We start from the raw sequence: 14,424 nt of genomic DNA, 5'->3' as shown, positions 1-14,424 counted from the left end.
TTTCAGGTTCTGATAGAGGCTTCATTACCCTGTCCTCTCATGTCTCATTCTTTAAGTATTCTTTCTGTGTCTTGAATATACTTTATCACTATGAATATCACTTATTTTTTATTATTTGTATATGTGTCTTTCACTCCTAAAAAATTGTGAGCACTTCAAGAGCTGATGTCATTGTATATTTATCTGTGTATTCCCCTCCAGGTATAGTCTTGTTTTTGTCATTTTGTTTGTACTAACGAAAAATAGCATTTGAGAATTTGCCTGTGTAAGAGGAGCCATTAAACTTTGTAACGACAAGTGAATTGAAATTAACTCAAAGTTTATAACAGGTAAAATCATAAAATATATTTATAAAAATAGCATTAATCTCATAAAATGGCAAATAACATGAATATCATTTTGTTGAAGTAAAAACTGTTTAGAGACAAGTGGAAAAAATAATTTATTGCAGATTCGTTGCACATTAACATGGAACATTTATACATATATTGATGTGTTGATATGAAATATTAACTTTAAAGACAAACATTTTCACACAAAAGTACTTGCACTATATTTTATAAAGAGAGATATTAATAAATTATCAGAGACAATTAAGAATGACAGGCCAATTATTCCAATAAGAATGCATTCTATGTCAAAATTAAACTAAGTTTTCTGAACATGATGTCTCAGATGTAATTACTTTCTTCTAAGCTAAGAAAAAGAAGCTCATTTCTGGGAATAAAAGGCCAGGGAGGGCTCTGATGCACAGAGCCTCTCCACGGTGATTCCAGCTTTATTCCTGGATGTGGTTAGAGTCCAAAACCTGGATCTCAAGCTAATGTAACAGCTCAGTGGGAAACTGCAGCTCTCTACAACAGCTACATGTAGTTAATGAGATTTAATACAAGAGATAAACTACAAATGAGAGCATTTTAGAGGCATTATAATTACCACATGATTTGAATGAGTGACCAAATATTTTAATAACAAAAATGCACATTTTCTATTTCTGAAGGAAAATTAGCATAATTCAAAATAGTCACTATTTTCTTAGCATGGTATATTAATTCTTACTTTGGGAATCTGAAAATAAATCGTATTTTTTTCCCTAAAACTTAGAATTCACTCTTCTAGAAAATGATTTCTATAATGATATACACCAACACGATATAAAGTTTGTTATGTTATAGTCATTAAAATATACATATACATATATATGGAGCACGAAACTGATTTGGTAAACCACGGTCTGCACACGCATGGCCAAATACTGTTCAGTTTCATTTAATTAAATTCAACAAATATTTATTGGGTGCCTACTACTTGCAAATTACCAAATTAGGCAAAGCTCATAGTAGATTTTAAGACACATGAAGCACACGTCACTCACATCTAAAGCCAAACTTTAGATAACATATTAAACCTTGAAAAGAATCAAAAGCAGAGCTAAAGTTGAATAGTGAAAGATATACCTAGGAGAAAGGCTTGGGATAACTGAAAAGGACAAAGCAAAAATCTGTATCCATAGTTGATAATCGCTCCTAGGCTTGCCATATGTTAGGGCATAAGTGGAATCTCATCACAGTCTTCTTCCCACAGCCCGAGATTCAGTTATCATCCTGCTTTGATTCCTTAAAAAAGTAGAAGAAACAAGAGATTAATTGTCAGTGATAATAAAGCTTATAATATCCCTCAAATTTTTATTTTCTATAAGATTGTGATCTGCATTCATATCTACAGTTTTTCTGTCATTCTCATCATAACTTTGGGTGGAACAGGGCCACTCAACTGAAATACCCCACACTTGAGGTATAGTTTAATTTATCAGAACAACATCAGTAAGCATGCCAACCTCCTAAGTAAATTATTGAAAGTAAAAACAGCTGAAAGAAGATAAAGGTAAATATTTTAAAACTTGGCATTCCTTTCCTTTTAGGATTTGTTATACTCTAAAAGCATTTTTAGGGAATGGTATGCACACAGGAAAAGAAACATAATCAAGTAGTCACACCCCCGCTAAAGAACCAATGCATCAACAGGGGAACAAAGTGTCAAACTCGTTTTGGGATGCGACACTCTGTCAGTGGGGAAAGGCTGCGCATGACCTCCCTGTGTATAAGTCCTCCGGCAGTGACAGGATTCCAGTCTGGTTGCCAATGTTCTGAGATCCACTCCAGCACACGGCTTCTGGCTGGAGTACAACCAAGGTACCAGCACGAACCTAAAGCTTCCGACAGAATCACTTAGATTCTGAAAAATTAGCAATTATTCTTCTCTAGAACACACAAGGACTAGGATTTCCAAAGATCTCCAAACACTCCACAGGAAGACAGCTTGGTTCTCACAAAGACCAAGGGCCAAGAAATGCTGATGGGGATCTCAGAACAGCTCAGGGAGTTGAAGGAAGAAGGCCAGGAGGATCCCCTCGCAGCCCACTGACCTCAGTCGTGTTTGAGCCATATTAGGAAGGAAGAACAACAAGAACAACAAAACAGATTTTCTCTATCCAGTACGTTCGGTTTTAATTTCATTAGAGGACAAAAGCCGGCAGCCATAAAGTATCCCCTAAGAAGTATTTATTGTTCTAACTGGACCGTTAACTGTGCAGCATTTCTCCTGCTTTACTGAAGAATTCATTTCTGTGAGCAAGAATTCTTTTCAAATGAAACATATTTTCAATGGTTATGATTTAGCTCCCCATATTTATAGATTGTCTTGAAAAAAAAAAAGAATTAGGTTCTGATTAGTCATACCTCTGTTCCTGTATTTTTTCTGGATAGAAACCAAACTTGCATTGGTTCTTTTTTGCCCTTCATGGACACTGGGCCTCTGTGCTCCAAATGAAACTGTGGATCTGAATTTTCTGGTGTCATAAGACATCTGAAAGTCAGGCGACAGGGAGTAGGGAGAGAGGTATGGAAAAAGGTTGCACAGAGAAAGTGACATGTACCAAAGTTATATATCGAGACATTAAGGAGAGATGCTAAAGTTATATTTAAAGGTAACTCAAGGTATGGGGGACAATAGTCATAGCAGGAACTCCTAAGATGGTATGAAATCTTTTAAACTGGAAATAATGACACGATCTTTTCCAATAAAAAATAAACAACCCTGGGGATGGGGAGCATGGCACAGAGGATGCAGTTAGCATTAATGTAATGGCTAGGTGGAGAGCCAAAGGAGAGAAAAAGCAATCAGGGGGAACGTTTTATAAACTGTAGAAACATCTAACCAATGTACTATATACTTGAAACTAATAAAATAAAATTTAAAAAATATATAAATAAACAATCGTAAGAGCGAAGATGATTACGGCTTCAAGGTAACAAAAATCACTTGGAGAGGTAAACCACATGCAAAGACATTTTCTTTGCAAATCAATAAATACCAAGACACATTCTCTTACCTGTATGTATATTCAGACACATTTATTTTTCCTTTTTCTCCAGTGGTTTCTGTTCTGCTTGTGAGGTTGACCGTATTTCCAAAAAGACAATACCGAGGCATCCTCTGTCCTATGACACCTGTAACCACCTCTCCAGTGTGTATCCCTATCGTTATCTGCAGAAATCAAAGCTTTGCTTCAATAACTTCAATCACTAATACACTAATATTTGCTTATTTTATATTACAGAATAATGTTGATTCAGCATATAAAAATCATAAGAATTCTCTAGAAGAACTTTTGAGTATATTATAGACAAAATGAAAACTCTCAAAAAATCTTCCAAGAGAATTATTCTTTTTCTAAAGTCTGAGGGATTCAAATGTGAATCAGGCAACTTATATGAGACACAAAAAAAGAAACCTGAAAATAAGGGATAGGAGATTTTATCTCATCCTCATGACATTCAGCACATGGGACAGACGGGGTAATTCCAGACAGGTGGAGAGATTTGCCGTCTCCATGAAAGAATGTGATACAATGAGCTCAATAAAGTATTGCAGTTTTTGTTGTGAAGATGCTTTTCCTTACACGTAATTAATGATTGCCTGGTCGAGAATATGATTTGTTGCCCACAGAGGTCTACTACCACTATTATAATATCTATTTTATTTACTAACCTGAACAGATTCACCATCTACTTGAACCTGGCCAGCAATCTCCATCATGTCCAGGGCCAGGTGGCAAATGGATCGTGCATGGTGGATACATGGCTCTGGTAAACCACTCACTGTCATATACTTGTCACCGACAGTCTCCACCTAACATAGCACATATATTTAGATGTTTATTGGTTAGCATAAACAAGACTGTTTCATTTGCTAACCCTATTTAAAAAAACATTTGTCCAAGACTATCAGTAACTTTAAACTCTTCTCCCACTTAGTTTTACAAAAACTCTAATGCATTCAATTCCAAGATGAAACCTTGCAATTATTTGAAATTTACACACATGGCACTTTGATTACAGGCAAGTACAGACACGGCATTATTTTTCCTTTTGTAAATTCTGAGTTCTTACCTCAGATGCCCTTATAATTCAGCAGAACGATGTTATTGCCTTATTTCACAATAAAACAGTGATATTTTGATGGCACAAGAGCCACTGCCTGAAGTTCAATGATTTTTCATGGTCATTAACCATTCATTTTTATGACATGCTCACCAATTGTTACATTGTACCCCAGAAAACAACCATAAAATAAATAGTTCTTGTGGCACTTATATTACTCCAGATGCCTGGGGATGGTTTAGTTAACATTCTTTCCCTTAACAAGCAAATGACTTCATTTTTCCAATATTAAATTTGTTTCTCATTGAAACCTCGGGTCGAAATGCCTTATAAATGTTTATCTTCAAGTTACGTTATCTAAAATTTCCCATGCTGCATGACTTCTTTACCGTGCAAAACATTTATGTATTTCAGTAAGAATTCTCAAGTAGAGCACAAAAACGAATGCTATGCTTATATTATGTATGATAAAACAACCTGCTCAGATTTATTAATGTAAGTACAAAAAAGGCCATTTTATTTTATTACATTTCATTTTAACTAAGGAATCATCTGCTCCATTCATTCTGGTTACAAGGAAGAGAACTTTTTAAAGCGAGAGGTGATTATTTAGGATAATGACAAATATTGACTGCGTAGAGGATTAGTTAATATATCAAGGCTACCGTCAGAGAACTCTGCAGTGCCTTTGGAGGGCAGGGTCTGAACAGCGCTGCTTTACGAAATGATCAGGACTTGCCTTATAAACAAATGGATTTTTCCGGGAATCGGTCAGTGTGTCAAATCTGGTGTAAAGGTCGTTGAGAAGGTTTACAATCTTCATGGCCCCTTCTCCAGATGCATGCTTGCTGCAGAAAGCATTGAAGCCCACAATGCCACTAAAGAGGATGGTCACATTGTCATATCTTTTAGCAGGCACTGGACGCTTGTGTCTTAGCTCATTGGCAACAGATGGAGGAAGGACAGAGTATAGCAACCTATTCAGTGGGATTAGAAAAAAGCCATGGTAAGAAATGCTGGCAATAGTTTTAGTGCTTCTATTGGCCATTTCATAGAACATTAATGTCGTTTGCACCATAGAGGCCTGAATTCTTATAGGACACCTCCAATATTAGTATCAAATATTAGCCATATTAATAAGTAAAAACAGGACATACACAAAATATACCAATTCAAACCAAATCAAAACAAGCCAAACCCATAGACAAAGAACTGGCAATAAGAAGTCAAAGTATTCATTTCTGGTCCTGTATTCTGACCTCGATGTTATGATATTCACAGTATAAAAGTTGTCACCAGCAGCACTTAAAACACTGTATAAGTATCACAATACCAGGAACAGGTTTATCTCCCAGGAATAAAAAATTCATCTCAATTGTTGTAAAGTATTGAAAGAAGCAGATTTCTCTTCGGACTCGTTCACGCCTCACTCTTCTGCAGAAGAAACTGGTAAGACAGGTGGAAACTGGTCTGGACAAGAAAAGATTTGTTTCTATCGGCAACCCTGACACAACTACAATGACATCAGGGATCATGCTGAGGGGACAAGTGCGGTAAACACAACAGGGGAAAGATGACTATGATGGATTTATAGCGAGACCTAAGGGCTCTTGGCATGAGGGCTCAAGAGAACAAATGATGCCTCCTCCCTTTCTCTTCTCTATTGCCAGAGAAGTTTAATGTGCAAATGGAGCTGAGCTCTTATTATTCTGCCTAGCTTTAGAGAAATTTCCCCATACTTTAATATTTAACTTTTAAACATTTATAAAATATTTAAAAACTACATTTGAATATTAAACGTGAACAGAACTCCTGAGCTTTAAAGAAAAATAAAACTAAACAGTTAATAATTAAATCACCTTGATAAATATTTACAAACAAAACATTACCTAGGTGGTTTCCTAAGATAACAACCCAGAGCAAGATACTGAGTAACTCAAATTTACAAACCCATACGACTTTGAACCTTAGTCTCTAGCACTGTTTTACAAGGTCCACAAAATGTGATATTTTTCATGGATGAAGTTGTACCAGATAACAATAAAACATACGGTTTGAATCGTTTTTCAAGCAGTGGGAAAAATTTGAGTTGCCTGCCCCGTGTATTTTCTGAAATTTGCAAAGTACCTGGATAGATTAGGGAGTCAGTTTCAGACCATGAGGAAAGTGAAGTTGTCTCAAAGAAACTAAACACAGCTTCCAGCTTCATTATACAAAGGCCAAGACGAGTGAATTAAGATGCTATGGATTCTTTCGGCAGCTGTGAAGCTAGAGATAGCTCGGCGGCCTGGCAGAGGACATCAGATATCGTCTTCCCAGCACTTCCACCCTCCCCTGAAGGCCCTCGGTAAAATGGTTTAATTCGAAAAAATAATTAAAAAGCTAAGCTATGGATAGAGACAGGTATTTAAGTGGCATTCTCTATTTCACGCATGCTATTAATAAATAGTTAACCGATGTGTTTCTGTGTGGGCATAGCATCCATCCATGGGCAACTAAGCATGTATCAATGCAAGAACAGTATAGAAAATGATACTATTATCAATATTCTGACTGTTTAGTAGAGTGAAACAGTTCTTATGGAAGTAAGGCAGATCAGTTCAATTCTCTATTATGTAAATGTTAAGAATTAACACAGAGACCCTGGGAAAAATATCTTATGAATCTCGGTGACTTAGTGTTTTTAATTATACATGAAAGAGTTCAAGTAGTATGCACAACATGTACTTGTTTAAATGAATTACTTGAAAAATGAAGTATTACCTTAAGGGTACATGCCCAATATTTTATAATTTAATCTTCCATTCACAGAAAAATAGTAGTTCTGTATTTTTATTTTTTTGCTAATCTTTGTATTTACAGACATAATTGTTGTCATTACAGATGACATTATAATCTGTCAGATTCATATCAGCCAAACCTTAAAATAATGCAGAATCCAAGAAAAAAAAAACTTTTAAAATATAACGGCCAACTCTAAGTTCAGGGTAATCCTCAGCACTTGGCCACCCGCTGGCATATAGAGGATGCTCAATCCATATTTCTTCCATAAAAGAATGAATGAACAGGATAGTTGGACCTTACAAATTTGAATTTTTCTAGTGATTTTCAGAGATGTTTTAGTCCATATTTTTTCAGCTTGGTTTGTAAAAATAGAAAACATCTCCACTACCATTTGGACTGATTTATTTCTGTACTCATAACTTCTGTTTTAAGTGATCGGAAGAGTTTATTTGCTACTCTGGAGCTTCAATGGCCCCATGCCTTTTTAGTCTGATTACTAATCTTTGCTATAGTAGAGTCAAAATGTACGATGCCAAACCACCATGTCCTTCAAGCACAAGGTGACATACTTACGTGTCTGTCTTTTTCTTTTCATCTTCCAAGGCTCTTAAAGTGAGCTGCAGCCTGTCTGTCAGGATTTCCAGTTCTTGAGTCAGTTTGTATTCCTCTCTGAATTGTTCTCCCAAAAGAACGAGATCACGCGTGGCATCGTGCAAAGGGATGTCACTTAGATACAGACCTCTCCTTGTCAAATCGTCCAGATTCATCACACTGTTATACAGAGAAATGAGGCGAAATCAGTCCAACCTATCCACATGACAATCCCAAACTTGATTACTGTCAGGGAGTATAATCCTGCCATCTCCTACCATTCTAAAGATTCTCAGACTGAAGAAAAGAAATTTGGACAATTGCTCAAAGAATGTTACTCCATTCTTTTAGAGATTTAAAAATCTATCAAAGAGCGGTGAACCTAAAATGCGTTTTTGTCAAACTGCACTTTTTGATGCCGTCAGCCTAAATTGAAAGATAATGTAAAAAGCTGCCCTATGGAAACTGCTCAGGCATTTAACACAAGGCTGTGATTTATTACCACATTTTTTCCTCATTATCAAGAGATAAATTAAAATTTACCTTTACTCACTTTAACAAGGACAATTGTGTGTCTTTTGAGAAACTAGTTCATTTCTTCCTTATGGATTCTGTGACTCCTGTAACTGATTGTTTTTTCTTCTAAACAAGATGATTGAAAGTTTACAACTGGACTTATGACCCATCTTCAACAAGTATTTTACATATTTATGACTTTCTGATATGTATTTTTATATACTACTCTTACTTCTTGTTCTAATTTCTTCTATTACTCTGTTCTGTGACTAATTTTTCTCATTTATTTGAAACTATCTAAAAGTGCTAAATTTTATGTATCTTTGCAACTTAAGTCATTTTTAGAACAACATAATGTTTATTGATTCAGTGAAGATCTGGTAAGTAAAAGGTTGCTTTTTAAAAATTTATTCTTTGGTTAAAATGTCTTACAGTTATATTATTGGCTTGAATTTTTTAAATGCAAAGTAATTACTTCTGGGCATTCACAATAAGAATTTTTCTACAATGACATAATTGAGTTGAGATTTTACTGAACAATTTTGGTTTAATAAAATGTCTCCCTATAATATATTCTCAGCAGAAATGTCCATAAATCAAAGCAAAAGCTAGCGTGCCAAGGTAGAAAAATCAAATAATCAAAGAGTTTGCTAATGAAGCACATTGTCTCTTTAGATTTTGTTAAAATGGATGTGTAAGTTAAAGCTCACTTGCAGAAATAGATCCCTCTGGAAAGAGGCCAGATCATCTGGCAAATGAGTAGAAAAAAAAGATTATAAGCTTAAAATAAAATTAATCTTTAAAAATGTTCATATTGAGTTAGAAGACTTAATCAAATTGTCTCATTTTTCTAAAATGTTTTAATTATTTGATAAACTATTAACACATTCCTAAATTTAAACTAATCATCTTGAAATTATTTTGCAAGCAAAATTGTTTTTAGTTAATCTTTTTATTTAATTTGAGTACAAATCTTTCTACACACATAGACTGGTACCACATGACAATTGGCGAATATATCACTATGGGACCAATTTCTGCATATTGTAATTAATAGGTAGACTCAAATTTTCTGTTTCTGTTTCCAAAGGAACCTTTATCTCCAGGACTAGAAATTGTCCCCATTGAGAAACTGTCATTCTGCTGAAGCCCTACTTGGAAAGAGGCACAAGAAAAAACACTTATTGATAGCAAATGAAGATATAATTAGGTCAATGGAGGTTATTAATAAAAACATGTATATTTCTTAATTTTTTATCTTTTGTTTTCATATATATTCTCAGGGAAAATCATCATTAGCTTTAGATAGTCTTTAAAACTATATTAACAATATCAAAGGAGGTTGTTACAAAGATGTCACAGAAATTTTGACAGTATCTTTAAATAGAAAGTGATCACGGTAGACTATATATTAAATTTTAAGCTAATAGAACCACCAAAACACGCTTTCTAGAGTATGTTACTAAATACTGTGCACATATTTTGGATACATAAAGTTATAAACACACAAAATATCACCTAATGGCAAATTCCACAGTTATCTTTTTCTATTGTTCTAAAGCAAATTTTGGTATATTTATTTGTATTTTGAATTCCATACACCTTTACGTAAAATACTTTATCAGATCAAGGCAACACCAACCTACAGTTATATTTCCTTCTAATGTTTATTACAAATAACATAATTTTCAACTTCATATTATATTTTAAATACTGTATCCTAATTAAAGTAGCTAAACATTTTTAATATAAAATAGCTGAAACCCACAAATAATTTCAAAAGTCATTTCATGGTGTCAACTCTATCTATGTGTTTATGCCACCAAATTAGATGCTTTCAGAATTGCTTTTCTACATGATGTCTGTTGGGAAGGTACAAAGCTATAGAATTAGCTAACAGAAGATGAGGTACAGAGTGATCTAATGGCATAAACACTTAACAGATTGTTTAGGACATGGCAAGTAAAATAGAATATGTGATTTCTCCTGAGTTTATTACAAATGTTAAATGACATTAACCTTGTGATAGAGAGGTGTACAACAAAAGTTGTAAAATCTAATTATACTTCAGAATATGTAGACATGATTGAACAAAATGTTATTGAGTTCTTCTGTTAGCTAAAGATGGATACTTTTATCTATTATAATGAATCTAAAAATGATTACCTTGGTGAACACAGAAAAAGTATGCTATCTGCTTCCGGTAAGTAGATCATTTGACCCTTGAGACGTAAGCAGCTGATCTCAGTCCCAGTCAGTTCATCCTCGCATTCTAATTTCTCTACATCCAACAATCCTTCCTTGAAAAGGCAAGACATAACCATTAACCAGAGCCTTTCTCTCTATCTAACAATTTAGCAAAAAGAAGGGCACATCTAACTCATTTCCCACCAAACCATGAGGGAGAATAAGTGTACCAGTTAGAACAGAAGAGGGCATTTCATCAGAGTTCTGCCAGGGAACAAGCTCAGAGGCTCTCTTACAAACACTGTAGAAAAGTGACTAGACTATCTCCTTCGAATCCAGAAAGACAGTAGCTGTAGTGTTGTTCACATATTTATGCAAACCTTCTATGAATCTTTTTTTCTGATTTTCCAATATGGCTAGTAAATTGCAATGTAAATTACCAGGCTTCATCAAAGAATAAACCAAGCCTCTCCACTCCCTACCCCTTCATTCACAGAGCAGCTGGATGTACTTAATCCCAAATATATAAAGTACATGTATGAAAGACCTTTTGGGAGGGATGCAGGAAGGAGGAAGTGTGTACTCTAGGATACCTTTGCTGCATCAGTCCCAGAGACAGAAACTGTGAGTTCTGCGTACTACAAACATTATCAACTGAATGACTATTTTATCGCTTTCGTTTTCCAACAAAAATGGCACCAAGAATAAGAGACACTTTAGGAAAATGGGTAAAGTTTTTTAAAAGACCTTTATCAGTTCTTCTGATTTCTAAAATAGGACACTGTAGCTGTAAAAGGTGTTGGTTTAATATGTGAAACTGGGCTGTCTCAGCAAAATGTTCGCAACAATTAAATTTTGTTAATCCTGATCAGGTGACAGAGTTCCATTGTCCCTCAAGCAAAACAAAAATAGTAACAGTGCCTTTGAAATAGAAGTCCCTTTGAAGTTTGGTTCTGATTTCGCTACACCTTCAGTCATAGGATGTCAGAGTCGCTACTTTTCCCTTCAGAACACTTCTAATATGTAACATATCTTATGTAATCACATTTAATAAAATACTATCTTAATTACCTTGCTTCTCAATACGAAAACTGTATTGATGTGTGAAAGGATTCCATGGAAACTAATGTCAATATGAGGACGGACCAGAGAGAAGACAGACAAAAGGCTGCAATTGCCAGGCTGGAGCTTAAATGTAGATAAAAAGAAAAGAACACTTAATTATTCAAAACAATTTTTATAATTTGATGTTATTATAATAAATCAGCTCAATTATATATAAATACAGAAATACATTATTTCGTAGGAAACATACTTCAACTATGGGCTCATACCTTGACCTGTAGCAACTCAGTGACTATCTGATGGACATCAGATAATTTCATGAACATAAACCCTAATATTGATTCAGATGACTAATATTAAAATATAAGCTAAGAAATAAGAGAAGCATTTTCAAAGAAGAAAGAATGGAAATTTATCTTTTAAAATGTAGCAGGAGGTGTTAAATGCCTATGGCTTAAAATGAAATCTAAATATCAAAACCACCAGCAAACACTCACAGTTTATCAAAAGACAGTTAATAATAATAGGTAACAGTTATTTGTTGCTTATAATGAACAAGGGACTAGATTAAATGTTCTTCTGGTGCTTTCTATCCTCACACTATAACAAAGGGAAAATAGGCAGAGAGAGGAGAAGTAACATGCTTCAGGTCAAACGAGGGAGAGGCAGAGCCAGCATAGGAGCCCACACAGTACCACATTTTGCTTCCAGACTTATAGGTTTATGCCTGATCCCATTGGGGCTAATCCTGAATTATCAAGTCTCTTTCATTACAAGCAAAAAGTATCTCTAGACGCATGTCATGTACAACTCCAAAACTTAGTAGATAAGTGGAAAGAAAGGATTTTACAAATGGGTCTGAATAATGCAAATCAAACATAGACCCTTGTCATCTCCCCAACTGTTGTCCTTTGATACTTTTGCTACTAAATCCCATGATAATTTCTATCGTTTTCCTCTTTAGTGTTTTTTAAATTCTTTTCTCTAAAAATATCAAAGGTTGATTTTGAAAGCTATTTTCTGACAGTAGATATCCAATGACTATTTATTCAATGAATGAATAAATAAGTGAAAGTTGATTGTTACCAGAAAGTTACCCATTGTCTCATTCCCACTGTCCTTGTGTTTAAAACAGAAAAAATAATAATAATAAGTAGTTGTCCTAGGAAAAGTCACAGTATGCTCAAATACATTTAGCTCACATTTTAAAAAAACATGTAATATACAGTATGCTGCACACCAAATAATACACAGTCAAAGGGTTAAATGAATGAATGGCCACACCTAACAATAGACTGTTTATGGCCTTTTGTCTCAGCCCCCAAGGAAATGTGATGTTGACTTACCTGGGGAAGCACTCTATATATGGCGTTACCACATTGAGTGACCACTAGGTCCCGGTCAAATATTATGTGGAAAGGAAAAGCTTTGCAGAAGGTATATGGGCTGATGCGTGATTCCTGGGTACCATTTTCTTCAAACCTGTCAAGATCTTCATAAAAATCTTCTTCTTTAGATTCTTTTTCTTCAATTAAAAATTGAGTATGATCACATTCTTCATTTCTTTGCTGAATAACCTGGACGTCCAAGGGGAAAATGGTATTAATTGTTTGCATTTCAATTTACTTAAAATATCTAAATACCTAAGAAACTGGTTATGAGAATTGCACTTAGAGGGTTAATTTTAAATTTTTAATATATACAAATACTATACATGCCTAAAATAGAAAACTATGTCTGGACATTTATTTACGAAATTTGAAGACTGAATAATTATTCACAGTAAAATTGCAAATCTGGTATCAGTCTCCTAGCAGCCCATACAGGTTCTGGTAGAATTGGAAGAAAAGCTCCCTCCTCTCTTGGTAGGCTTAGCCCTTAGCCAGGTGTACTTCTACAATGAATGAACTATAAGCCATACAAAGCAGCACTATTTAACGTGCTAAAAACAGTATTTACAAACAGAGGGTCATGAAATAATAAACATTTAAAAATATATGCAATGTCATTTTTTTTTTTATCCATCACTTGGGAAGTATATAAAATTACAATAGCAAATTAGGTAGGATACAGAAAAGGTCATCTCAAATACCACTACTGGGAGGATATTTCGATTAATCTTTCTGAAAAATAGACTAATAATATGAATAAAAGTTCCTTAAAAATTGTATATTCTTTGATTTAATTCTAAATGTAGGAATTCATTCTAAGGAAGTAATCATAACAGTGAGCAAAGCTGTATAATTTAAAGAAATAACTATGTTTCTAAATTTCTGCTAAGTAACTACATTTCTAAATAACCACTTCTATAGTTTAAAGATAACTACATTTCTAAAATGTTATTCACAAGCCAATGCGTTATTAAGGTATAGAAAAGGATTTTTTCTTTTGAGTGTAAGATATTGCAAACAACACATCTTCCTACAAGGGAAAAAAACTATTTTGACTGAAACCAGATCCAAATGGAAAACATTTGGGGTGATATTTTTTTAGTTACAGATAAATGAAGATAAAATGTTGCTCATCTTCACTTTTTTATTCAGAAGTTCACTGCAGCATATTCTGAGACCTAAGAGTAAATCAAGATTAACATGGACATATTTGTGTATATTCTTTCAGCTATAACTTTCCTGGTGAAATCAGGATATTACTACTATAACTGTCACACTAACTTACTACACTGGTTAAACATTAATAGTCTTACTTAGGATTTAAATTTTGCCCCACTAAGTGTTGATTTCCCTGATGCCTCATAAACCAAACATAACAAAGTTAATCTTAAAATTCAGGTTTAATTTTGATGTTCTGCTCTATTTCCATTTTAGCTATAGGAATTGAA

At 34.3% G+C, this 14,424-nt stretch overlaps 1 protein-coding gene across 1 annotated transcript in view; it reads right to left on the bottom strand.

Annotated features, from left to right (window-relative positions):
• Positions 1-319: 319 nt before the first annotated feature.
• Positions 320-14,424, bottom strand: part of GUCY1B1 (guanylate cyclase 1 soluble subunit beta 1) — a 40,969-nt gene continuing 26,864 nt past the window's right edge. The window contains exons 6-14 of the mRNA XM_039876215.1: positions 12,932-13,162; positions 11,592-11,708; positions 10,500-10,633; positions 7,800-7,997; positions 5,182-5,419; positions 4,051-4,191; positions 3,392-3,546; positions 2,739-2,865; positions 320-1,616 (exon numbers count right to left, since the gene is read on the bottom strand). Coding sequence (XP_039732149.1) covers positions 1,593-1,616; positions 2,739-2,865; positions 3,392-3,546; positions 4,051-4,191; positions 5,182-5,419; positions 7,800-7,997; positions 10,500-10,633; positions 11,592-11,708; positions 12,932-13,162 — 1,365 coding nt within the window. The 3' untranslated portion in view covers positions 320-1,592. The remainder of the gene's footprint in view (positions 1,617-2,738; positions 2,866-3,391; positions 3,547-4,050; positions 4,192-5,181; positions 5,420-7,799; positions 7,998-10,499; positions 10,634-11,591; positions 11,709-12,931; positions 13,163-14,424) is intronic.

This window comes from Pteropus medius, unplaced genomic scaffold (assembly GCF_902729225.1).
Source record: "Pteropus medius unplaced genomic scaffold, Ma_sr-lr_union100, whole genome shotgun sequence".
In the NCBI taxonomy this organism is placed as follows: Eukaryota; Metazoa; Chordata; class Mammalia; order Chiroptera; family Pteropodidae; genus Pteropus; species Pteropus medius.
Note: the sequence above shows the minus strand (reverse complement) of the source record. Positions and strands in the feature narration are given on the sequence as shown.